Source organism: Balaenoptera borealis, assembly GCF_965194805.1.
Source record: "Balaenoptera borealis genome assembly, chromosome: 3".
NCBI classification, from domain to species: domain Eukaryota; kingdom Metazoa; phylum Chordata; class Mammalia; order Artiodactyla; family Balaenopteridae; genus Balaenoptera; species Balaenoptera borealis.
Window position 1 is genome coordinate 7,995,482 of NC_138866.1, and position 26,240 is coordinate 8,021,721.

Here is a 26,240-nt window from a genome sequence, read left to right on the forward strand (position 1 = left end):
CAGCAAACCACATATCTTTGAAGTGCCCTTTAAAAAATGCCAATTTGGTAAAAAATTAAAATTAAAAAATAAAAATAGGGCTTCCCTGGTGGCGCAGTGGTTGAGAATCTGCCTGCCAATGCAGGGCACATGGGTTCGAGCCCTGGTCTGGGAAGATCCCACATGCCGTGGAGCAACTAGGCCCGTGAGCCACAGCTACTGAGCCTGCGCGTCTGGAGGCTGTGCTCCGCAACAAGAGAGGCCGCGACAGTGAGTGGCCCCCGCTTGCTGCAACTAGAGAAAGCCCTCGCACATAAATGAAGACCCAACACAGCCAAAAATAAATAAATAAATAAATAAATTTTTTAAAAATAAAATAAAAAAATAAAAATAAATAAAATTAAATTAAAAATGCCAATTTGGTATTCAACTTCATAATATATCCGCATGTTTTCATATGACAATAACACCCGCCACACCACCAAATCCTCAAGTAGACAACTCCTCTGTCTTATCCTGTGACTTCCCAGGCCCCGGGCGCACGGTTATACTGACCCGCCCTCCCCCAGCCCTCTGAAAGCCTGCACCCAGTTGGCCAGGGGTCCTGACCCCGGGCAGCGTTGCTCCACTTGCAGGTTATCCTTGAGTTTATTTCGTACCAATGTGTATCGGATGGATTTCAAGTTCGTCAAAGTAGTTGAGGACAGTCTCATCTTCAGTGTTGACGTCCCGGTAGTTGCTCAGAGCCCGGAGGAACTGGCCCTGGCTGTAGTGGGTCCCCGCCACGATGCTCTCTGGGAGATTCATCACCCGCTCCCTGAGGAATTCATCTGAGGCATCCAGCGAACAAACGAATTCTGGAGAGAAGGAGAAGCTCGTGAGTTAACACAGTGACTGCGGAGCTTGCAAGCAGGTGCTGGTGGACGGGCCACTGCTAGACCGAATGTCTGGTTACCAGGTGGGATCTCCTGTCACGGCAAAGGGCCTGACAAGTTGGCCTTCTTGCTGCCTCTCATGGAGGACAGATGCAGGCCAATCACCCGTGCTTCCAGAGACCACACTATGAAGCCCAATCAGTGGGCATTTCGTGAGATCTATTACTTTTCTTTCCCTTCCTTCCTCCCTTCCTTTCTGCTTTCCTTCCTTCGTTCTTTTTTTTTTTTTTAATAAAAACAGCAGAAATTGTAAATGCAAATCTCTAATAACCCTATGATACCTGTCATCACCTTGCCACTTTTCCAGTACAATATCACAGGCTCTCAAAGAGACTCAAGGCTATGAGGGAAATGCTTTCATGGTTGATTCGCCAACTTAATAAAAATAGAGACTCCCCTGGGATTTTAATATTCCATGAGTTGAACTCTTCCCTCACTTCATGCCATGGGCTATGAAACATCAATGTTCAGTAAAACATGGCCAATGCTTATCGAATATTTGATACACGGATCATATTAATGACAGTGATCATTTCACCCACCTGCGATTTTCTTTTAAACTGTAAAAGCAGCTGTTTCTCCAGCGCCTAGTACAAATTCAGTGGATATTTGTGGAGTGAATGAATGAATGAGTGAATAATTAAAGTGTAGATCTGTGTAATAAGCATTCTAGGCGAGTTCTCAGCTGTTCTCAAGAAGACCAGAGTACCCTGGTGCCCAGATCAGTAGCCAGATGTATCGAAAATAACTTGCTGCCTATAAGAGCCTGGCAAAGATTGGGACTGATTTAATTTTTATTCTAAAATTGTATTGGTTTGCCACATAAAAATGCCATTCTCACTTAACTGCATTCTAATAAGCTTTCTTGAGTGGGTGAGAAAAATAAGTGTATCAGGTAGAGTCCCTAGTGGGGTGCTGACCAGGGGGCGTGGAACACATGTGAACTTCATCTGCTTCGTGTGAAAGCAAATAGTGAAAACAAAGGCTGAGGACAGAGCTTACGGAATAAGATCCTATAAACTCATAATCATTGTCTGATATTACCACTCTTCTGACCTATTTTACTTTAGTTTCAATGCTCATCTTTCACCATTTGATTTGCACGAGTAGCTACATTTTTCAAAAGAAAGGAGACATCTGGAGCCCCACATGCTGGTACAGTACTTAAATTGAAATTATGTCAATAAATTCACCAGAAATTGAATCTATTTAAGCTCTATGATCTCAGACATGTAGATCAAAACTTAATAATTCTGTTCATAATCTAAGAATTTCATGATGTAATACTGTATCTTTTTTTCCAGTGATTGGGGGATGGAAGATTCTAGTTAATAAAATATTGCAAATAATAAGTGATATACTTGGCTTCTAATTTTCAGAATTTTAATATGATGAAATATATTTCCCACTAGATGATATATTTTTTATAAATTTATTTATTTATTTATTTTTGGCTGTGTTGGGTCTTCGTTTCTGTGCGAGGGCTTTCTCTAGTTGCGGCAAGCGGGGGCCACTCTTCATCGGGGTGCGCGGGTCTCTCACTATCGCGGCCTCTCTTGTTGCGGAGCACAGGCTCCAGACGCGCAGGCTCAGTAGTCGTGGCTCACGGGCCCAGTTGCTCCGCGGCATGTGGGATCTTCCCAGACCAGGGCTCGAACCCGTGTCCCCTGCATTAGCAGGCAGACTCTCAACCAGTGCGCCACCAGGGAAGCCCTAGATGATATATTTTTTTAAAGTCCTTTCTCTGTTGTGATTCAGAGAGAACTTCAAGATTTTGCAGTATCTTAAGATAATTATTCAGGACATCTACTGTCCTTGAACTGGCTGACTGTAGGTAATAAGGAATAGATTTCTGCTTGATGATATTGTATACAACAAAGAGGTCTATCTGGAGCCATGTGAAAAATCTATGTCTTAACAAATTTTTCCATATTCATCACGTAGGTATAGCTTTAAACTTGTCTCCTTCAACTAACAGATCTGAAAAGAATCAAAATGGATATACGCTAACAGTAATAAAATGCAATGATTTATCAATGAGAAATAATACCACCTAGGACTGAATTACTGTACAATCAAATGTTTCATCATTCAAATCAAGCACTGATGCTGATATTAAGCATGCTTATTATTTTCTGTATCTTATGATGTTTTTGCTTACAGACGTAGGGAGAGAATGCCCCTCCCAGGGCTACTTCTGAAGATAGTAAACAATTCACTTGGAGTGAGAGCACGCCTCACATATGCAAGCCAGCCACGCCCTTTATATAACTCAGATAACAAGCCAATATCTCTCCTGCCTTAAATCATCCCAGGGCCAGGACCAGGCAACTAGAGACCAAAGCCCACTGCAACTACCCACACTAGTCAATCCTCTAAAAAAGCTGTTTACTCTGCCCTGCTTTGCCTTTCCCATGGAAACCCCAAGAAAGGCTGTGTCCTAGACTTTCCCCTACCTCCTGACCAAGCCTGGTGCTTCCCCATGTGGCCCTGCATGGTTGCCACACTTCCTTTTCTGGGGAAATGTGAGTAATAAATTCTTCTTTCAATGGCATTAGCCTCACGTGTCTCAGTCACTGCCACAAACTAAAATCCCGCAGCACAAATGAGACAATGATCTGATTTCTTTCAGGAAGATAGAAAATAATGACAATTTCTAGAAAGAGGCTAATTGAAAAGGACAGACTAAACATTCTGAAGAGATAACATCTTAGACATGTTTGGACCGTATCCGACAAAGAGAGGGCAGCCCAGTAGATCAGGACTAAGAATAATGCATTGTTTTACCTCTTGTGTTTCCATTTTCTTATCTTAGGGAGAGGTTTCATTAATTCTGGTTTTTCGAGGCAGTGGCATGAGATTACCTGAGTTTGAATCCAAGCCCTGCCGTTTACCAGCGAAGTGGACTTGGATTAGTCTCTGGGCTTCAGGCTCTGGATCAAGTAAACATGGGAGGAATTCCTACCTCACAGGCTCGTGGAAAGGCTCAATAAGCTCCCATCTTGTGTGGTGCCTGGTGCGTGACAGATGTTGGGTTGGGGTGAATTTTATCCAGCTGCCTCAGGGGCAACAGGAGGATTTACCATGGGGTTTGCAATGAATGACTATCGCCCAGAAGTGATCAACTCTCATAAACTGGACAGACCTGGTTATTTAGACTAATCAACTTTACTTTTTAACTTTTTCTCTGAGGCAAATACATAAATTAATAGGAAATCTAAGACAGCCCATTCCTCCGACATTTCATGTTCCTGCCTCAGGCAAACAGTAAATATCCATCCTTGAGGATGACTGCTCTCTGATGGTCTCTGCTTCCAGAAGCTTCATCACAAGCTGTGCCTGGACCAGGAGCAGGAGAGGATTACAGCTGCGAACCCGACTCTCCCGGGGACTTTGACACAGTGAGCAAGCAGGCCCTTCCGAGTCACAACCTTGGGCTAAGTTCCTGAAAATAGCTGTTCTTGTATTTACCATATGACCAAAACTTGATTAAACCTCATGCAAACTGATAAAAAAAGAAAAAAAGCCTTTAGAGTTCATGGCAAAGTCACAAGAAATGCCTGCTAAGTTACTCAGCAAATCCTTTTTTGTGGAATAAGTTGTTTATATTTCTCTTTCAAGGGTATGTTTTGAAAGCTCTGTGTAAATATGTAATAGGATAAACTTGCTGTGGAGTTAGGGAACCGAGCAGCTTTTTCCTGCCCAGTCTCAATTCTGGATTCTGAATGTCCTCCGGAAAAGATTATGGCATGGCTAGCACCTGAAGCAGAACAGAAAGGCGGGGCAGTGATCTAGTCCCTGGGGGTCTTGCCAACTGACTCAGAAGCCAGGACACTGTACAGCACAGGGAATAGAGCCAATATTTTATAATAACTACAAATGGAGTATAATCTTTAAAAATTGTGAATTACTATGTTGTACACCTGAAACTTATATAATATTGTAAATTAACTATACCTTAATTTTTTAAAAATACAGAAAAAAAAAAAGAAGTCAGGGCACCAACAGATTAGCACCAACAGCTAATCTTTTGCTCTCTTACAGGAAGGAACAGCAGAAATGAATGCTCTCAAAGGGACTTCTGTCCATTTCAGAATTTTAATATCCCTGATATTTACCCCCAGTGAATTCTTTAGTTTGGAAATTTGATTTTAAGTGTATCATTTTACTTTTTTCCTAAAACAAACAAACAAAGCTACTTTATTCACATCAAAAAGATTGTTCTGGTACAAAAGAGATATCAAATGGCATTCCTTTAAATATGACCTTGGAGAAGTATTTTAAACTTACCAGGTATGATTAATTTATCAAAGGGAAACATTTTGCCTCTGGCTTCTTCCTCTTCCTCTTCCTCTTCTTCTGGTAAAACAAAATATACATCGTCAAGTTTATTACATATTATTACTAAGGATAGTGCAAAAAAATTTAAATACTTTGGGACTTCCCTGGTGGTCTAGTGGGTAAGACTCCGCACTCCCAATGCAGGGGGCCCGGGTCAATCTCTGGTTGGAGAATTAGATCCTGCATGCATGCCGCAACTAAAAAGTCCGCATGCTGCAACTAAGAACCGGCCCAGCCAATAAATAAATAAATAAATAAATAAATAAATAAAATTATTTTAAAAATAATTAAATATTTTAACTAGTAGTCACTAATGAAAACTAGCCATAACTAGGAAAGCCTGCATTTTAGATATAGTCGCTCCGATTTTTTTTTTTAATTGTGACTAGTATTACTCTGAACAATAAAGCTGCAACTTATTTGAATGTAAACATTCAAAATAAAGATAACACCCACACTTACGGTTGAACAGGTCTTTGGCTTGATCATAGGTCTTTGGGAATCCATCCAAAATGTAACCTTGATTCTTGCAAGGCATGGATTTTAGCTTTTCTTTTATAAATCTAATTATATATTCATCTTCTAGTCGACCTAATAAAAAGAAAAAAAAATTACTGTGCAGTCACATTCTACATAACGAAATTGAGTGATTTGTAGTGAAGTGGATGGACCTAGAGTCTGTCATACAAAGTGAAGTAAGTCAGAAAGAGAAAAACAAATACCGTATGCTAACACAAATATATGGAATCTAAAAAAAAAAAAAAAAAATGGTCATGAAGAACCTAGGGGCAAGACGGGAATAAAGATGCAGACCTACTAGAGAATGGACTTGAGGATACGGGGAGGGGGAAGGGTAAGCAGGGACAAAGTGAGAGAGTGGCATGGACATATATACACTACCAAACGTGAAACAGATAGCTAGTGGGAAGCAGCTGCATAGCACAGGGAGATCAGCTCGGTGCTTTGTGACCACCTAGAGGGGTGGGATAGGGAGGGTGGGAGGGAGCAAGATGCAAGAGGGAAGAGCTATGGGGATATATGTATATGTATAGCTGATTCACTTTGTTATAAAGCAGAAACTAACACACCATTGTAAAGCAATTATACTCCAATAAAGATGTTTAAAAATTTTTAAAAAGTAAAGTGATCTCAAAAATTCTTGTGTAATCAAAATTACTATTGAAAATCTCTTATTTTTGCATTAAAGTGAAAAATATGTGGTTTTGTATTTTGAACACAACACATGAACTCTCATGACCAATAAAGTAGGAGAACCCAGTGAGCTTGTCTGCGAGAAAGAACAGAATCGGATGTTTATGTCTGCACTTCCAAAATGTTCTTCCGTGGTCACAACTTTTGGTTGAAGTTGAATGAGGAGTAATTGGAGGAATCCAGAGTGTTCTCACTTGCCAGCAGGATTTACTCAATTCTGTTTTGATATATGCTTCTATAACCTTAATACGTGATAATAAATGCTTCTGTTGTGAGAATTCAGTGGGATAGTATTCATGCATGCTGATGCCACACGATCTATTTATTTTTTTTTATTTTACCTTTTTTTTTTTTTTTTTGGCTGTACCGCACAGCTTGTGGGATCTTAGTTCCCCGACCAGGGATCAAACCATGGCCCTCGGGTAGTGAAACCCCAGAGTCCTAATCACTGGACCGTCAGGGAATTCCCTACACACAATTTATTAATAGTAGGTGCCCAATAAATATTTGCGGCATTTGAATAAGAATCAACCTTGATCTTGACCCTTAAAGGCACTGTTCTCTTTAAGGCTGCAGAAAGGAGCGTGGCCCCCTCTTCCCTGTCTTTTCCAGTGGGCATCTCAGACCTTCGTCCCACTGGACAGTTCCCTCTCCAGCCATGGACACAAGGTTCCTGCAGTTGCTTGGGCGGGGGCTGAGGATTTAGGAGTTTGTTCTAAAACTATCACAGTGTTTCCAAGACAATATGATGTAACTCCTCCAAAATATTCATCTATCATGTAACTGTTGAACAGCTATCATTTCTAAGGCACAGCCCTGCCCTTACATGGCTTAATGTATACATTACAGTAATGCAAGCTTGACGAATTTGAGAAATTGATCTCCAAAGCTCTTTCTAGGGTAGCACTATACTTTCAGTTTATCAGTGGGTCTACAATATAAAATAATTTGGGGTCTCTTTTTATTACTCTGTTAATGACAGTAAAATGATCTAATTAAAACACCTCTCCTTTCTTCTACCTTTCATTGCCACACGAATCATTAGGCAGTAACTGATTCAGAAAATAATTGTGTCTTTCAGAAATTTAAACATTATGGCAGAGACAAAAAAAATAATCAAAGGTGTTATTTAACATAATGAAATTCCTCGAAATGATTTGATGTTACTTCTCAGTAAGGTTCAAGATGCTGTAAAGAAATAAAGTCACATTCTTTTTTTTTTTTCCGCCGCGCAGTGCATGCGAGATCTTAGTTCCCCGACCAGGAATCAAACCCATGCCCCCTGCAGTGGAAGCACGGAGTCCTAACCACTGGACCTCCAGGGAAGTCCCTAAAGCCACATTTTAAAAATGTCAAGGGGGGACTTCCCTGGTGGTCCAGTGGTTAAGAATCCAGCTTCCAATGCAGGGGATGCAGGTTCAATCCCTGGTCTGGGAACTAAGCTCCCACATACCATGGGGCAACTGAGCCCGTGCCCCACAACTAGAGAGCCTGTGTGCTGCAACTACCGAGCCCATGTGCCACAACTACTGAGCCCTACTGAGGGATCCACTGATATCCAAAGACAATTTTTATTTAAACATTCTATTTTCAATTTTCAAAGGCTTCGTTGGTAAGGAAAGGCACATACTCGGAAATCTAGCTTCGGCCCCCTCCAAGGCATCCTTTGGTTTATTTCAGGCAGTGAGCTTTGCCATTCATTTCCGTTTGTTTTAGAAGTAAGTGTTCATTATGCCAGAAGGGAGCTTGAGCAGCAGTTTATGATAATTATGGAATGTGAGTACACAAAGGGCCAAGCCCAGGTGCCTTTTTCTAGAGAACCATGACCTCCTGGAGATACACTCATGGTCTTGGCCAGCGTTGAGCATCTCGGAAGGGGATGGTCACTTCTGTTTTAAAGTGAATTTGGCACAGCCCTGCTGGATGGCCTTTAAAACACCACACTGCTTCTTCCTCTTTTTTTTAAATTTTAAGTCTGCCTTTCAAATAACAGTAATATTTAAAATGCTAATATTAACGCATATTCATAATTACTAAAACTCGGTTTAAAAACAGATAGCTGGGGCTTCCCTGGTGGCGCAGTGGTTGAGAGTCTGCCTGCCAATGCAGGGGACACGGGTTCGAGCCCTGGTCTGGGAAGATCCCACATGCCGCGGAGCAACTAGGCCCGTGAGCCACAACTACTGAGCCTGCGCGTCTGGAGCCTGTGCTCCACAACAAGAGAGGCCACGACAGTGAGAGGCCCGCGCACCGCGATGAAGAGTGGCCCCCGCCTGCCGCAACTGGAGAAAGCCCTCGCACAGAAACGAAGACCCAACACAGCCAAAAATAAATAAATAAATAAATTTATTAAAAAAAAAAATTAAGACCTTCTCATCAAAAGATAAAAACAGCAAAACGAAAAAGCAAGACAAAAAGTAGAAGATTCTTATAATACATATATCCAACAAAGGATTTATATTCAGAACATAACAAAAGATTTCTTCAAATCAATAATAAAAAGGCAGATAACCTCTTAAAAAAAAAAAACAGATAGCTGCAACCAAGGTTTTTAAAATAATCCATACACAGTAGAGACACTACACTATCAACATAAAAGTTGATACGTTTACATATATCCCTCTCCCCAACTTTTTATTTTCAAACTCACAGAAAAGTTGAAAGACTAGTTCAATGATCACCTGGAATCCCACCTACCAGTGGGATTCTGTGCATTCTAGTGCATTCACCGAGTCCCTATTTTGGCTGAACGGTCAGGGGCCGACGGGAGTGGAATCATGAATAGAAAAGGATATGGAGGTGCCTCACTGTGGGATCGTGAGATCTGTCTTGCTGGAATCCTTAGAATCACATGATGACACGTTGGTTCACGTGAGGGAGAAGTGCGCTAACCTCTGCGTCCCCGTTCTGTGAAATTTCTACATAGGTTAATGCCACGGGTTCACAGGTGTTATTTTGTTTAAACATGACCTGAGTCCGTGTTCTAGTTTCAGGTAAATATGAATAGGAAGGAGTTTTGGACAAACCTGAAGAAAAAAGTACTTTCCTAAGGTTAAAGGGGACTGACTGCAGTATCGCCGTCTTGTAGGAAGTGGGTGGGAGGGCGTACTGACAGCGGGCAGGCTTGCCTCCCTCCCCGTTCGCCTCTGAAGACAGACAGGCTGCTGACCCAGTTTGGCCTCTCTTGCATCTGTGGGAAGAACAGAATCTGCTGCCAAGGACAGGCCCTTCTTGAACTTGGGTGAAGCAGTGGCTGCTCTCGGCCATAAATCTTGTTCTGTGTGGTCACCTCCCTGGACGTGAAAAGAGCCCAGTCGGTACTTCACGTCATCCTGTTACACCAAGTCCTTGGATAAGACTTTTGGGTCCTTGCAGAGACCAGTTATACGTTCCTGTCAGTAAATGTTTCTGGCCCTACACCTGTGTTTGTTTCTGGCCCTACACCCCAGGCTTACAGCGTATGTACACATGGCCATGTTCACCTGTGGATTCCTAAAACTCCCACTCCCCTGCCCTTTCATGTGGCCTTGCCAGACTTCCTTCCACAGGCGTCCTCACAATGGAATGTCTTATTTTGTTTTTTTCCCCTCTCCCAAAAGCTAGGAGCCAGGACGCTATTAAACTCTAAAACCAAGATAGTGATTCCCCAACGTCACAGGCGAGGCAGGGGCAGTGTCATATCTCAAAGTGTTGATCTGCGTTTTCTGCATACCTTTTCCTCTGGGCAATTGCTCTGGGATTCCAAATTCCATCTCCTCCTGGCCCAGCCCACACCAGAGCAGAAATCCAGACTCAGACGATGAGCTGATTTAAGTGGATGCTCAGTGTATGAAGACAAAGACATTTTCTCCACCCCATAAACTAGACTGGAGTGGCCTGGGGGAAGGAGAGCAATAGGGGTAAACAGGACTTCAGAGGAGGGTGTGAAGGGATTACTCCTGATGAAGAGCAGCTGGGAAGGCGACCGCCTGGAGGGACAAAGAGTGGGGTGCCAGAAGACCTGAGACGGGGAGGGTGGTCCAGAGCGGGGCCCCAGGGGAATGCAGTGGGCGGTCCTCAGGGGGAGGGCCAGTTTATACCTCTGTCTTTCTTCCCTGACCCCGACTGGCCCCAGCCCAACCCTGGAGGATCAGACAGCCACCAGGAAGATGGGAGAAGTAAGTAAGAGGCAGGAAACCAAACATGCTTGATAGGATGGGAGGGGGGAAATTCTCCATTGAGTAAGAGTCTAAACTTGCTTGTACGTTGGACTGGTTTATAGCCAATGCCAGTATTACCAGTTTGATGGAGGTTCTCAACTATCTAGGTGTAAAAATGAAGTGGTCTTATTTTTCTCATAACTGCTGCTGACTGCTTTCCTGATGGGTGGCAAGCTCCCTTAAAGACATCTCAGTTCAAAACTTAGTTTGTGATTATTTGATTGGAATGGACTTCTGAAAGCATGAATAAACAGAGAGCCCACTTACTTATTAGGTAAGAGCTGCAGTGGGACCAGCCTGAAATTCCATCCAAGGGTGGGGAAAGAATGAGTCCAGAGTTTGAGTTTAAAAGGACACCTTACTGGGATGCATGTGTTCAACAAACTGGTTAAAATTACCCCGTGGGCAAGAATATTTTTCTACTTATTTGTATTTCTTCCTGAATGAATGAATTATTGGTCCAAGTTATTCATCCATTTTTTTTTCTCTTCAGGATTTAATGATGTTCTAATTAGTTTGCCTGAGCGTTTTATGCATGAAGGCTATTAACTCTTTGTCATATTGGTGGCAAATACTTTTTCCTGATTTGCCCTTTGCCTTTTTTTTTTTTAATTTATTTATTTATTTATTTATTTATGGCTGTGTTGGGTCTTCGTTTCTGTGCCAGGGCTTTCTCTAGTTGTGGCAAACGGGGTCCACTCTTCATCACGGTGCGCGGGCCTCTCACTATCGCGGCCCCTCCCGTTGCGGAACACAGGCTCCAGACGCGCAGGCTCAGTAGTTGTGGCTCACGGGCCCATTTGCTCTGCGGCATGTGGGATCTTCCCAGACCAGGGCTCGAACCCGTGTCCCCTGCATTGGCAGGCAGATTCTCAACCGCTGCGCCACCAGGGAAGCCCTGCCCTTTGCCTTTTAATTAATGTTTTTTGATGCTTTATAAATATTTATGACTACACATTTGATTTTTTTAAAACGTAGGTAATTCTTTCCCATCTTATAACCAATAGTCAACAAAACGTTAATGGGGATGTTTTTCCCCCGGGGTTGAGATAGTGAATGATTTTGTGTGTGTGTGTGTGGTTGTTATAATTTCTGTACTTTACTTTTAATAGCAAACAAGTAGTTTTTTATAACAAGGAGATAAACGCCACCATTACAGAAGCAGCGCGGCCGTGTGCTGCGCGGTTACCTGCATCCTGCTCCGCGCTTTCCTTGATGCCATCCAAGAGCTCCTGAGCATCCTCTATGTTCTCCTCCTCTTCCTCCTCTTCACCTTCTTCTTCTCCTCCTTCCCCTACATCCTTAGGTGTAATGATCGCCTCCTACATACCACAGGGATATTCAAATCAGATGATGCCCTGCATTGATTGGCTGCTCATAAATCATCTGGCGAGTGATCCTGGAAAAGGCTGGTACCCAAACAGGGGAGATGCTCAAGGACAGCTGTGCAAAAGTGGTCAGGATGCGTCTATCTACGAAGACAGATAAGAGCCTCGTGGGTTTTCTTACTCTATTTTAGGAGAATATTTCTGTGCTAACGCCAGAACTACTTAAGAATCAACACTTTTCTAGGAATTCCCTGGCGGTCCAGTGGTTAGGACTCCAAGCTTCCACTGCAGGGGGCCCAGGTTGGATCCCTGGTTGGGGAACTAATCCTAATCCTGCAAGCTGCATGATGCAGCCAAACAAACAAACAAACAAACAAACAAACAAACAAAAAAGAATCAACACTTTTCCAAGTATCAGGTTGGATCTTACTTGGGGGACACACATTTTGTAGGAATCAAAACTTTTAATAATCACTTTTGGAAATGTACCTCAGTACCTACCATTCCCAATAAAATGATAAAAAGCAGCTATCTGGGGAGAAGGAGGGACAGCAGAGCACAGAGGATTTTCAGGGCAGTGAAAACTACTCTGTATGATACTGTAACGGTGGACACATTTCACGATACATTTGTCCAAACCCATAGAATGTACAACAGCAAGAGTGAACCGTAATGTCAACTACGGACTTTAGGTGATATGATATGTGAATATAAGTTCATCGATGTAACAAATGTGCCACTCTGATGGGGTTTAATGATAATGGGGGAGGCTGCCCATGCAAGGGGTAGGGGATGTAGGGGAAATCTCTGTACCTTCCTCTCAACTTTGCTGTGAACCTAAAACTGCACTAAGAAAATAGTCTTTTCTTTTTTAAGCTATTGATAAACGGTCTGATAATACCCTGAGAAACATACATCAAGAATAAAAAAACCTGGGTATATATCCGAAAAAAACAAAAACACTAATTCAAAAAGATATGTGCACCCCAAAGTTCATAGCAGCATTATTTACAGTAGCCAAAATATGGAAGCAGACTGTCCATCAACAGATAAATGGATAAACAAGATATGGTGTGTGTATATATATATATATATATATATACACACACATACACATACATACAATGGAATACTACTCAGCCATAAAAAAGAATGAAATGTTGCCATTTGCAGCAACATGGATGGACATGGAGGGCATTATGCTAAGTGAAATAAGTCAGACAGAGAAAGACAAATACTGTATGATATCACTTATATGTGGAATCTAAAAACTACAGCTAGTGTATATAACAAAAAGGAAGAAGACTCACAGATGTAGAGAACAAACTAGTGGTTACTGGTGAGGAGAGGGAAGGGGAAATGGGCTAGGTAGGGGGCAGGGGATTAAGAGGTACAAACTATTAGGTATAAAATAAACTACAATAAGGATATATTGTACAACATGGGGAATGTAGACAATGCGTTTTAATAACTATAAACGGAGTATAAGCTTTAAAAATTGTGAATCAATACACTGTACACCTGTAAGTTATATAATATTGTACATCAACTATACTTCAGTTTAAAAAAAAAGAATTAAAAAAAATGAAAACGTTCTAGTCAATAGAGAGAATGCAAGATATATTTTGAGCAACAGCTGGAGAAAGGCTAAATTTTAAGGGCGACCCATGAAAGACGCTTCCAGAGGAAAAGCCATGTGGGTTTCTGTGTTTTCATAATGGAGCCAACAACAAAATCCAATTAAAATAACAAATCTCTTTGTAGGATGCCATGGAAAATTAGTGATTTCTTAATTATGACTAAGACAAAGTATTTTTAAAATATAAAAATTCCCAGTAAAGTAGTTAAAAGTGTTACCAGTTTTGCTATGGCTTCGGAAATGACATCCTTCAATTTAATGTGATGCAGTTTGTAGTATTTGGACAACACTTCAGCGATGCTGGATTTTCCCACAGCAGGAGGACCAAGAATGCAAATTTTGATGGGCTAAAAGAGGAGAATAAGCATCATACAGGGAGCTCTGAACCATCTGTAGCTAGACAGTGTTCTTTATTTCAAGGGTCGGCCCTTTTAAGTCTCGGGATCCTGCAGGCTGACTCTCACTCCTCCATCAAGACCCCAGAGTCACTTCCTCCTGGTGTTTAATGAGCATCCACTACGTGCCCTGAGCTGGGCACGGGGCACACGACACTCAGCAGGATGTGAACCAAGTACTCAAGCATCACATGCTACCAGTTTCACCTTTGTGGTGCTACTCCTGTAAAGGCAGCAGAGAAATAGAATTTCTGGTCCACTATGCAGGGTGCTTAATTTATTGCCTGATGAACATTGTTTCTGGACTAAACCTGGTCTTTAATTAAACTTTTCTTTTTAAAAACAGTTAATTTAAAAAACTAATAAAAATAAACGAAAACAGTTAATTTATCCTAGTTTTTAAAAATACACCCATTCTTTTATTTTTTTTTATTTTTTTTTAATTTTATTTATTTATTTTATTTATGGCTGTGTTGGGTCTTCATTTCTGTGCGAGGGCTTTCTCCAGCTGTGGCAAGCGGGGGCGACTCTTCATCGCGGCGCGCGGGCCTCTCACTATCGCGGCCTCTCTCGTTGCGGAGCACAGGCTCCAGACGCGCAGGCTCAGTAATTGTGGCTCACGGGCCCAGTTGCTCCGCGGCATGTGGGATCTTCCCAGACCAGGGCTCAAACCCGTGTCCCCTGCATTGGCAGGCAGATTCTCAACCACTGCGCCACCAGGGAAGCCCACCCATTCTTTTAAATTTTATTTTTTATTAGTTATCTATCTTATACATATTAGTGTATATATGTCAATCCCAATCTCCCAATTCATACCACCACCACCACCCCACCCCACCCCTGAACCCCCCACTTTCCTGCCCTTGGTGTCCATACGTTTGTTCTCTACATCTGAAAAATACACTCATTTTTAAAAAAAGTTTCTAGAAGCTCATCACATTAATAACTGGTGAGCAAATGTTTATTTCTAATAGAAATAAAAACATCGGTGACAAATAGTCATTTCCTTCAAAATGGTCCAAACAGTTGTGAAACTAAAGTCTGGTATTTTGCAAGGCAAATTTTTAAAATTTTAAATTAAAAAAATTTTTTTTTTAAATCATGCCATTGAAAAGCATTTCCATGGGCAGAGTGTCCATGTGCTTAAAGACTACGTAATTTCATGCACAGAGTTGGTTATCGTTATTATTACTACTATCATTATTATTAATACTACTACTATTGTTATTACTACTATTTGTCAGATGAGGAAGCCAAGGCTGTGAAGGGAGTGAGCAGAGCTACTGCAGTGGTGCTGGGTAGGGCGTGGTGGACGTGAATGACCCTGTCTGCTTAGGGACAGGCTCTCTCAGGGTGATGGCAATGACCAAGATGGCGGGCAGTGGAGGGTGCCAGCGGTCAGGAGAGCATCTCTGGAGCTGAGTCTTGATGGACAGGGCTGGGCTCCGAGGCAGGCATGGTGCAGTCACCAAGGCCTGAGATCCGGCTGTCAGCTGGGCAGGTTCATGTGCCTTGTTTCATCCACACACCAAGGGCGGATCTGTCTCCAGGGGTAAGCTCACCTCATCCGGGTACAAAACCAGAATGGTAGTTTATTCAGTTATAATGAGAAGTAAGGTTGCCACTGAACTCAGAACACTCTAAGTGCACATGTCTGGCACATTTACCCCTCAAGGCAGACACGTTTAGAAAGTAGCTTGATGAGCTTTGATCAGACCAAGGAGAGTTGGATGAATGGACTGTTGAATGGTATTAGGTCAAGGTGATTGGAAGCACCTGTCTGCACGGGGATGACTTTGGCTTGCTAAAGGAACTGGAGTTGTGGAGGCCCTTGGCTTGAGTCTCCATCTTGCTGGATGTCGCTGGTGTGGCACTGTCTACATTGTCCTTGGTCGTGTTTCCTGTTCTATGCTGCCAAGCTGACCAATGCCCCCAGGGATGGATAGACTCAGTTTAATGTTTAGATATGCTTACTCCTTCTATCATGTCCTGTCCAGTTTTGCTAATCAGGAACCTTATGGTCTCTTTAAGGTGTCTTGTCCCGTCTCTACTCTGACTGGGTGTTGTTTTACGTTGACCCACAAACGACAGCACTAGTCTAACTTCTCAGGTTGCTCTGTGCCTCGGGACAGTCTCCAAGTTGAGCCATCGTGGGTGTCTCAGATGCTTAAAAGGATCATTGTTTCTTTTTTTTTAAATTTTTAAAAAAACTTTTTGGCCGTGCCACACAGCATGTGGGATCTTAGTTCTCCAGCCAGGGATCAAACCGGCGCCCCCTGCAGTGGAAGCACTGGAAGTGCAGAGTCTTAACCACTGAACCACCAGGGAAGTCTCGGATCATTGTTTCTTTTGCAAAGTGGTACATCTTTTTTTTTTTTTTTTTAATTACTTACTTAAAATTTTTTTTTAAATTTTTTCTTTCTAGTTTTTAAAGCGGCACATCTTTTACTGATTCTCAACAAGGCATGCTTTTCAGGAGAACATGGTTCTTAGGATACAATGGCAACTCTACTTGCTTTTATGCAGTATTTCCATGCACGATGGCAATTCAACTCTGATGGCGTCTGTTACTCATAGACTATAGTTTTCAAAATGCCTTCTCATGTCATATTTACTCTCATCTTTGGAATGCCTCCCTGGGATAAATCCAAAGGTCTGGGCAAGCGCTGCGTTTACCTGATTTCAGAGAGGGGTGTGTGGAGGCTCTATAGTAAGGCCATTCTGGCTAAGTTGGCATCTTAGCGAATCTGAATCCCTGACTAGCTGTGTGACCTTGAAGACATTGCTCCATCTTCTGAGCCTTGGTTTCCTCGTCTATAATATGTAGATACGAATATCTGTGAAAAGTTGTGGTGATTAAAATGACTGGCAAATCCCCTGGCCAACAAGAAAAGATCAAAGTAATCATCAGACGTCCCCAACCTCCTACCTACCCTTTCCCAGATGTATACCCGGGGTGAAACAGGCAGACCAGTAAGGTACCAGACATTTTCCCTTATAGGGACAACTCCGTGACAATCAGTCTGGGGCTTACTGTCATGTTCAATTTGTGTCAAGCATAACAATCATCTCTGTCTACTTAAAAATTTTTAATATTCAGTTGGCAAGTATCAATAGAGTATAGCGGTAGAATTTTTTGGCCTGGGCAATAGGTTAAATTTGAAAAAGAACTTGAGGGAATTCCCTGGCGGTCCAGTGGTTAGGACTCCACACTTTCACTGCAGGGGGCACAGGTTTGATCCCTGGTTGGGGAACTAGGATCCCGCAAGCTGCGTGGTGTGGCCAAAAAAAAAAAAAGATGGAAAAAGAACTCGAATTTAGAAATTCAGACATTTGAAAAAGTACTTTCACTGGTGTAATTACACCAGAAGTTTCATTTACTTTGCTTAAATCAGAAGCTTAAACAGGAAGTGGTTATAGTTACCAATAATCTTCTGCTTTGCTTGTACTCTTTGAGGATACTGTTGATATTTTCCACAAATCCTGCTTGGGCGAACCATCGAATGTTAAAATTTTCCTTCACAAAGAGTGTTTCCATTCTCAAATTGACCAGTAAATGGTCAATATCCTCTTGCTAAGAGATAAAGGAACATTAGAGATTTGTCCTTTTTTTTTTTCCCACTTGAGAGTTATAACAAACCCAAATCACTGAAGTTACTCAAGAAAAAAATATGAACACGTTCACTAAACATGGCCGTCCACTAAGGCAGCTCTAAGTTTTGACAGAGCACCTGCCATGAGACTCTGTGACCCTAAACTTCCCCCACATCTCCTCTCTTGTGACGGGCAGCATCCTGGCTTGTACAGTGACACAAGCAACTCAAAGAGTAGGGAGATACTAGAAGCCCAAGTGGAAGGTTTCCTTCTTCCTTTTTTTAAATTTTTTTTTACAAATTTTAATACTACCTATTTTTTTGTAGTGCAATCACACAGTTCAAAATCCAAAAGAACAAAAAGTATAGGGGAAACTTATACACACTACCATATATAAAATAGATAACCAACAAGGACCTACTGTATAGCACAGGGAACTCTACTCAGTATTTTGTAATAACCTATAAGGGAAAAGAATCTGGAAAATATATATATATATATGTATAACTGAATCACTTTGCTGTACACCTGAAACTAGCACAACATTGGAAATCAACTATATTTCAATTTAAAAAAAGGTAGAGGGGAAAGCACTCCCTTTGGTCCCCATCACCACCCACCCAGCTCTGCTCCGCAGAGGCAACCAATGATATCAGTTCTTTCAGAAACATGTTCCCATGCACTGTTTTGTTGCAATTTATTCCTAAAAATATTATATTCTAAAACAAGCTGGAAGAATGCACTGCATGACTAAAACTGTACTTTCGTTGCTGCTGTGATGGAATCAGAAATTCAGCCTCCTGTTTGAATTTTTGAAAGAGGCCAAAGAGAGCAACACCCAGTGTTTGTATAGCATTTTACACATCAGACAGCTTTCAAATACATTTTCTGATCACAACCTCTGAGGGTTTTTCAAAAAAAGAAAAAACAAAAAACAACAGGCTCACAGAGGTGAAGAGGAAGTTGCGATAGCTAAGACTCTCAGCGGTGCAGGAGCAGCTGAAATGAACTTGGAAGCCAGGTCTTCTGACTCCAAATCCCTCAAGAACCAACACCTTCAGGACAAGAGTAGAAAAAAGGAATCTCTTATATACTAACTGTTAAGTCCTTGGTTAGGAAAGCATTTTCTTTGGGTACTTTCTGGATTTTCCCAGGGCCAGTACTTTTACTGATGCACTGTTAGAGAAAAATAGAAATATTATTTGGTTGACCTGTAAGATTTCAATATAAAATTTCTCAAATGAATATAAACATAACTGAATACAAAAAAAAAAAAATTTGCAAAGCAACGGGGGAGATGCCTGAGGATATTCACTGGTTTATTTGTTCCACACGTAGTTAACGAGGGCAGAGATGAATAAGGCCCGATCTCTGCCCTCAGGGAGCCCCCAGTCTGAAAAGGGAGAGACAGATGCTTGTGTGTATTGTCTGATGCTAGGCGTCTGGAAGAGAGGTGCTTGCCCATGGAGGAGGTGGGATGGAGCCAGGAGGGTGCAGAGGAAGATGTCTGAGCTGAATCTTAAAAATTAGTAGGGGTGGCCAAGGAAAGGGTGAGAGAAGGCCGCACTGGCTGGGCCAGCTGGGCCATAAGGTGACAGGTGGCTTTAGCCAGAGCAGCCCAGATAGGAAAGGGGGCCCTCAGAGACGCAGAGCTCCTGGAAGCCGCCAGTAGGTTTGGTGAACTTGACCATATGAGTACTTTGGGGAACAAGTCACAGATAGATTTTAGTATCGCAGTGTGTAATTTGTGTGTGTGTGTGAGCCCTACAGTGGACTTTTTTTGCTCCCCTCCATGCATATACTGGAGAAAAAAACATTGTGGTTGTAATTTCCCAATACATATACTGCAGATACAAATAGCAAGCTTGGGTTTAAGGATATTGTATTTTAGGAGTCCTCGGTCTTGTTAGCACTCCTGATTCCATAATTATAATACTTTGGCGGGGGTGGGGGGGAGGGTAAAATGATTTAAGAGATGCCATCCAATCTGGGAGGACATGGCTATACCTTGACAAAGTCTCCCAGCGTATGAACTGACTCGTCCACAGCCACCAGGTAACGGAACTTTGGCACGTGGTCTATGACGTTCTGTATCACTCTGCAGACCGCCAGGGGACATCAGCCCCAGAGGGAATAAACAAAGGAGATGTAGTAAAGAGAATTCACTGGATGCCACCCCCATGGACCAGATGCCAAGTTTGGTGATTTAGCAATTATCTTATTTTCCAACAAGGTCAGGGTTGGGATGATGGTCCCCACTCTACAGTGAAGGAAGCTGGTAAAGAGTTAAGTGACACTTCTCGGGCTGAAGAACTAATGGGAAGGGAGAAGGGCCGGGTTGGAAGCCAGGTCCACCTGGCTCCAGATTCGCCCCAAGTACAAGAGTAGCTGAGCCCCGACAGGACTTGCGTTGATGAAGTCCGCTTACCCAGTGGCTCATTAAAGTCCCAAAGCAGTGCTTTGGGGAAGGTGTTTCACAAAGTAAAACACAGATTCACAGAAGCTGTGGCTCCTTAAGTCACATAGCACGGAGTGGCTTACATTTCCTACCCTGGATTAATTATGAATGATGGGCAACATGTCTGAGGGCTGAACTCCGTCAGGCCTGTGCTGTGGGCTTTCCAGGTGTTACCCCATGGAATTCTCAGAACAAACCTATCAGGTAAGGCTATTATCATCCGCATCTCACAAATGAGAAAATCAGACCCAAAGGGGTTAAGCAACTTTCCCAAATTCACACAGCTAGTGAGAGGCAGAACAGGGATTTGAATACAGATGAAAAAAATTCCAGAGAAACAATAGTGAATGGAAAACTGTCACCAGACTGTAGATTCTACCTCCATCTCAGCTTCCTTTTCAGTCAAACCAAAATAAAACAAATGCACCTGTCTAAATATCCATTTCATATTTGTTTTATATTAATCTCACAGAACATTTCCTCTTGTAGCTTCTTTCTTTGTTAAATATTTGACAATCTTCAAGAAACTTGTTGGGGAAAAAATGCTACCGCAAGGGCCCCCGAGTCCTCGTGTAATGGGAATAATTTAATTAATTTAATAATGTAAGATTTTTTCACAACTTTAAAACCTGATAATGTAATCATGTAAAATCTCTGCAGGAAAAAAGGGTCCATGTCAGCCCTGCCGTGTCCAGTGTCAGTGTTGGGTGGAGCAGATCTAGGTTTTGTGTGGAGTCCGAAGCTTAGACAACTTAGGGAATCCCTCTTTGAGAACAATAATAAAAATGAAGTTTAGGGGCGTAGAAGGGACCCATGCAGTGGAGGGTCCTGAAGTTTAAGCTTCATTGTTTCCCAGTAAATCTGTAAATCCGCTTGGGATTGAGACTAATTTAATAGTGGCTGGTGGATGAGAGAAAGAGGCGGGGGGGATTTAGAAACCAGAAAGAATCCCAGAGAGGTGCTGTTCCCTCCTGTGGGGTGAGCCTAGGGGTTGACAGAATAAAGCCCCTGGAACTCGAAATGTAGAAGCGATGAACTGCAAATAAAGTGAACCCTATCCGTGACTTAGTGTTTAAGTCAGTGTCTGCAAAGAAGGAGAAGGGGACCTGGGGATACTCTGTGAGTCTGAAAAACACGTGTTAACATCACTTAACAATTGCCAAAAAAAAAAAAGAAAAAAAGCTTCTGGTTTATAGTTCACAAATTTCTGGAATTTAAGTTGGTGGGCTGGACATATCAATCTCATCTGGGACAAAGGACCAGGTCCCCAGAATGCATATAAAGAGTTCTTTTCCCAAATTGGAAGACATGCTATTCTGCTGGTAAGGTTTCTAAAAGGTGAACTTGAACTTGCTCTCAGAAGTGTGGAGCTTTTAGCTGATGGACACTATTTCATCAGATGCAAAGTGGAGATGATAAAAGTACCTTCTGCTTAGGTTTGTTGGGAAGAAGAAATACAATAATACACGTGGGGGTCTTAGCACTTGGTAAGAAACACACATGGTAGTCAACTCATTCTCGGGAAGTCATATATCTGGTAGAATACTTACCCTGCTAGATCAAGAACATGAATTGCTGGAATTACATTTGTTCCATCTCCAAAAACTGGTAATGCAGGGACCTCACCCGACCAAGCTAGCTAAAAGAAAGAAAAGCAAAAGCATATCTTCCCCCATTATGTGTGCCTGACTATTACAGCTCACAGACAGAGCCATAGTCAGAGGCATCCAAAAAGATCTATCTATCCGATGAAATAATAGCCTCAAGATGTTTTGTAAATCAGTTCTGATGAGATTTAGTTGCTGATCAAATCCTATTAAGAGAAATAAAGTGCAACCTCAGGGCTGAAATACTTTTCAAGAAATCATAATCTCATCAGCTGTCTTTAGCGGTCATCTACATAGAAAGAAAATACTTTAGTATGCATGGTGTCTTTAATTCTCATAAAAGTGAGAATTAAAATTTAAAATTACCCCCACTGGCTGGGGGTAATTATCATCAGTCTGTAGATGAAATGCTTAGTGGATAAAGTATCCTCCAGGACATTACACTTCCGATGAGTCCCTTAGACTGGATTTGAACCCTGATCTTCAGAGTCCAAATCCTTGCCTTTTCCCTTCATTAAATATTTCAGTAAATAAATAGATAGTCTGGGTACTGTTTAACCGTCATGTACTAGATGATTTTATATTGCTTTTCAAGTGTGAAAGAGGTAGGGGTTGGGGCCACAGCAGACCACTGGATCTTGTAAGATATTTTGGACTTGGGGAAACCATTGAAGGGTTTTAAGCAGGGAAGTGACATCATTGGATTTGCTTTGGTTGCCTTGTGAAGGGACGATGGGAAGTAACAGTTTAAATGAAGAGACAGAGGTCATGACAGGTGAGGACAAGAGAGGGTTTCTCCTAGCCTTTGGGTGGGGAGTTGGACATGTTGGGTTGGAGAGAAGGGAGATATTGGGGAGGTTGTCTCTAGAGGACTTGGGGATCTTGTGATGGATGAGAAAGAGGAAGGAATTGGGTTCTGATTGGTGCAGCTGGGTGGAAGGTGGTCCAATTTTCTGAGGTGGGGCCCTGGAGGAGCTGCAGGTATGGGGGTGATTGTCGATGTAGTTTGGATTTGCGAAACATCCAAGTTGAGGTGATGGATCTGCATAGTGAGAACTAAGGAGAGGGAGTCCCGCTGGAGACTGACGTCTGAGAGTCATTGGCACCAGTCATGGACTTGAACAGCCCAACTCAGGGAAAGAGTGTAGATGGAGAAGACAAGAGGGTCCCGGGCAGAGGCCTGGAAGGCCAGCATCCGGTGGTCAGGTAGGTAAAAGCTAGCTGAGCATGGGCAGAGAGAAAGCGCTTTCTTTAGCTCATCTTCTTCAGCTGTCATATCTCTTGTATTAAAAAAACCAACCAGTCAACACTTTCTTGACACTTCTTTTTCTAGCTCCTGCTTTCTTTTTCTGCCCCATTTTACAGTAAAATCTCTCAGAATACTTCTCTATTCTCACCATCTCCACTTCCTCTCTTCATGCTCCCTCTTGAACCTAGTCATATCAGGCTTTTGTTCTACCCATTTCCAAAAATATCCAGATCAATCCTCCGGTCTCATCTTACTTGATTATCTGCAGTGTGTGACATGGTTGGTCATTATTTCGTTTTAGAAACACTTCTTTCACGTGTCTTTTTCTACACTCCCCTCTTGGTTCACTGGGAACTCCTCCTCAGCTGCCTTTCCCGACTCCCTCCCATATCCTTGTAAATCTCCAAATATAGGAGTGTCCCAAGACTCAGCCCTGAGATCTCTTCTCTTCTCCATACTCATTCTCTAGGTGATGTCATCCAGTCTTATGGTTTTAAATTCCACCCATATGCTGATGGCTTCCAAGGTTATAACTCTAGTCCTGACTACCTCCATAATCTCCAAACGCAACTCCCACCTTCCAGTGCAACGTCCAACTCCCTCCCTGTTGAGTATGGACGCTTGGATGTCAGCCATCTCAAACTCAACGTGTCTAAGCTGAGCTCCTGAACTTCCCATTGATTGCACACCTCGCCCTAATCTGTCCCTTCCCGGTTTTCCCCATCTCAGTAAACAGCAACTCCCTACTTCCGGTTACTTGCACCAAAATCCTTAAAGTCATCTTTTACTTTCTTTCTGTCACCCTTACATCCAAGCTTTGAACCAATCCCATTGGCTTCATTTTCAAAACATCCCAGATCCCAACAATCTTCAGTATCTCCACCATTTCCACCCAGGTCTTAGGCACTACCCTGCTCTTGCCCCCCTACAGTACATTCCCAACTCAGCAGAAGAACAGCGTTATCCTTGAAAACTTAAGACAGATTAGGCCACTTCTATGCTCAAAATAGTCTGTTTCCCAACCCACTCAGAATAAAAGCCCAAACCCTCACAATGGGCTACAAAGCTGGGATCCACCTGGCTCCTCCATCACCTCTTTGACTCCATCACCCACCATCCTCCAGCACTTTTAGCCACATTGGTCTTCTTGCTGCTCCTTAACCCAGCCAGCACGTTTCTGCCTTGGTTCTTTGCACTTGCAATGCCCACTGCCTTTCCCTAGGAAGCCACTTAGCTGGCTCCCCATTGCCTTTCACTGTCTGCTCAAATGTCACATCATTAGAAAGGCCCTCCTCACATGAAAAGATGCTCAACTAATTACTAAAGAAATGCAAATCAAAACTACAATGAGGTACCACCTCACACTGGTCAGAATGGCCATCATTAAAAAGTCTACATATAACAAATTCTGGAGAGGGTGTGGAGAAAAGGGAACCCTCTTACACTGTTGGTGGGAATGTAAATTGGTGCAGCCACTATGGAAAACGGTATGGAGGTTCCTCAAAAAACTAAAAATAGAGTTGCCACATGATCCAGCAATCCTGGGCATATATCCAGACAAAACTATGACTCAAAAAGATACATGCACCCCTATGTTTATAGCAGCACTAGTCACAATAGCCACGATGTGGAAACAACCTAAATGTCCATCGATAGATGAATGAATAAAGATGTGCGACATATATACAATGGAATACTACTCAGACATAAAAAAAGAATGAAATAATGCCATTTGCAGCAACATGGATGGACCTAGAGATGATAATACTAAGTGAAGTAAGTCGGAAAGAGAAAGACAAATACCATATGATATCACTTACATGTGGAATCTAAAACATGACACAAACGAACTTATCTACGAAACAGAAACAGACTCACAGACATAGAGAACAGACTTGTGGTTGCCAAGGGAGAGGAGGGATGTGGGAGGGATGGAGTGGGAGTTTGGGATTAGCAGATGCAAACTATTATATACAGAATGGATAAACAACAAGGTCCTAACGTATAACACAAGAAACTAGATTCAATATCTGGTGATTAACCATAATGGAAAAGAATATGAAAAAGAATATCTATATATATACAAATATATATTTATATATATATCTGAATCACTGTGCTGTACAGCAGAAATTAACACAACATTGTAAATCAACTATACTACAGGAAAATAAATATAAAAATAAAATAAAATTTTTAAAAAAAGGCCTTCCTCAACCATCATACAAAGACATAACCCCCCAACCCTAGCCCCACATGCTCTATCTACCTTTCTCTGCTTCATTGTTTTCCAGATCATTTTTCAACATCTGAAACACTCTGTTTACTGGCTAACTTGTTTATTATCTATCACTCTTCTTCTCCACCCACTAGAATGTAAGCTCCACAAGGGCAGGAACTTTATTATGTTGTGTTTCCAGTATCTACAATGGTTTCTGGTACATGGCAGGCACTGTATCAACATTTGTCTCATGAGTGAAAGGAGATCCATTTTTTTCTTTATTATTCTGAGAGTGGGAAATACAAGAAAAAAAGGTAGTTATGTTAGACATCCATATTGTCCTTAACTTTCTGCTATTAAACGGGCCTAGCCAGTATATAACCTTCGAATTGTGTAACCTTAATGTAAAACACTTTAAAAAAAAAAGTTATAGCCATGGAAAAGTCATACCTTAAAAAAAGCATGTAAGATGCCTCCTTCCATTCCATACTGAAGTCCAGCAGCAACTACGTAAGTGGCAAATTTTCTGACCTATTAGATAAAATGCAAGAAAAAAGCTAAATATATTATTATGAACTACATTGAATCAGATTATTTTTAGTGATTATTTTAAATGAGCACTTCAGTAAGTCTCATCACCTCTTTCAAGCTCCTAATGTACTGTTTAGGACAAAAAGAGCATCTCTTAAAAGGCGGGGAACTCAACCCCACTGACCAGTATTAAAATTTAATTGGGACTCAATTAAATGAAAGCCAGAGTTTATTATTTGTGAAGACTTACCACCTTTAAGTGCTATGCCGGGCACCTAAAGGCAAAGGAAGATGTAAAAATCTGTCCTTCCATGATGGTCTTTAATTACCTAGTAGGGGAGGGGGACATACGTAGAACCAAGGAATTTGGTGATGGCCCTTAATATGAGGATTTTAATAGACATGGAGTTCCCTTCATCCAGGAGGAGTAATTTAGGTGCTGGGAGAATTTGCCTCAATACTCAACTATTTTTTACTGTCATCAAGGTACTAGCAGCTACACTGTGTAGAAACAGGCTTTTTGGCATGTTGAAAAGCTTAAGGCAGAGGTAA

General features: G+C 42.0%; 1 protein-coding gene and 1 long non-coding RNA gene across 8 annotated transcripts in view; one reads left to right on the top strand and one right to left on the bottom strand.

Annotated features, from left to right (window-relative positions):
• The window catches only part of LOC309625296, a 65,127-nt gene that overhangs the window by 17,251 nt on the left and 21,636 nt on the right, over positions 1-26,240 (top strand). The window contains exon 3 of one of the 4 annotated variants that reach the window (XR_014242429.1): positions 4,107-5,637. The exons of 1 other annotated variant lie outside the window; for it this stretch is intronic. This is a non-coding gene — a long non-coding RNA (uncharacterized lncRNA). Of the gene's footprint in view, positions 1-4,106; positions 5,638-26,240 lie in introns of those variants that run through there. 2 more of the 4 variants (XR_014242430.1, XR_014242431.1) reach the window with 2 other exon arrangements.
• Positions 1-26,240, bottom strand: part of AK7 (adenylate kinase 7) — a 61,339-nt gene that overhangs the window by 11,596 nt on the left and 23,503 nt on the right. For 2 of the 4 annotated variants that reach the window (XM_082384525.1, XM_082384523.1), the window contains 10 exons: positions 25,608-25,688; positions 21,631-21,719; positions 19,630-19,720; positions 18,721-18,798; positions 17,453-17,602; positions 13,852-13,980; positions 11,856-11,988; positions 5,718-5,846; positions 5,205-5,270; positions 639-836 (listed from right to left, as the gene is read on the bottom strand). In XM_082384525.1, the coding sequence (XP_082240651.1) occupies positions 639-836; positions 5,205-5,270; positions 5,718-5,846; positions 11,856-11,988; positions 13,852-13,980; positions 17,453-17,602; positions 18,721-18,798; positions 19,630-19,720; positions 21,631-21,719; positions 25,608-25,688 (1,144 nt within the window). Of the gene's footprint in view, positions 1-638; positions 837-5,204; positions 5,274-5,717; positions 5,847-11,855; positions 11,989-13,851; positions 13,981-17,452; positions 17,603-18,720; positions 18,799-19,629; positions 19,721-21,630; positions 21,720-25,607; positions 25,689-26,240 lie in introns of all 4 variants that reach the window. The other 2 variants (XM_082384524.1, XM_082384522.1) reach the window with 1 other exon arrangement.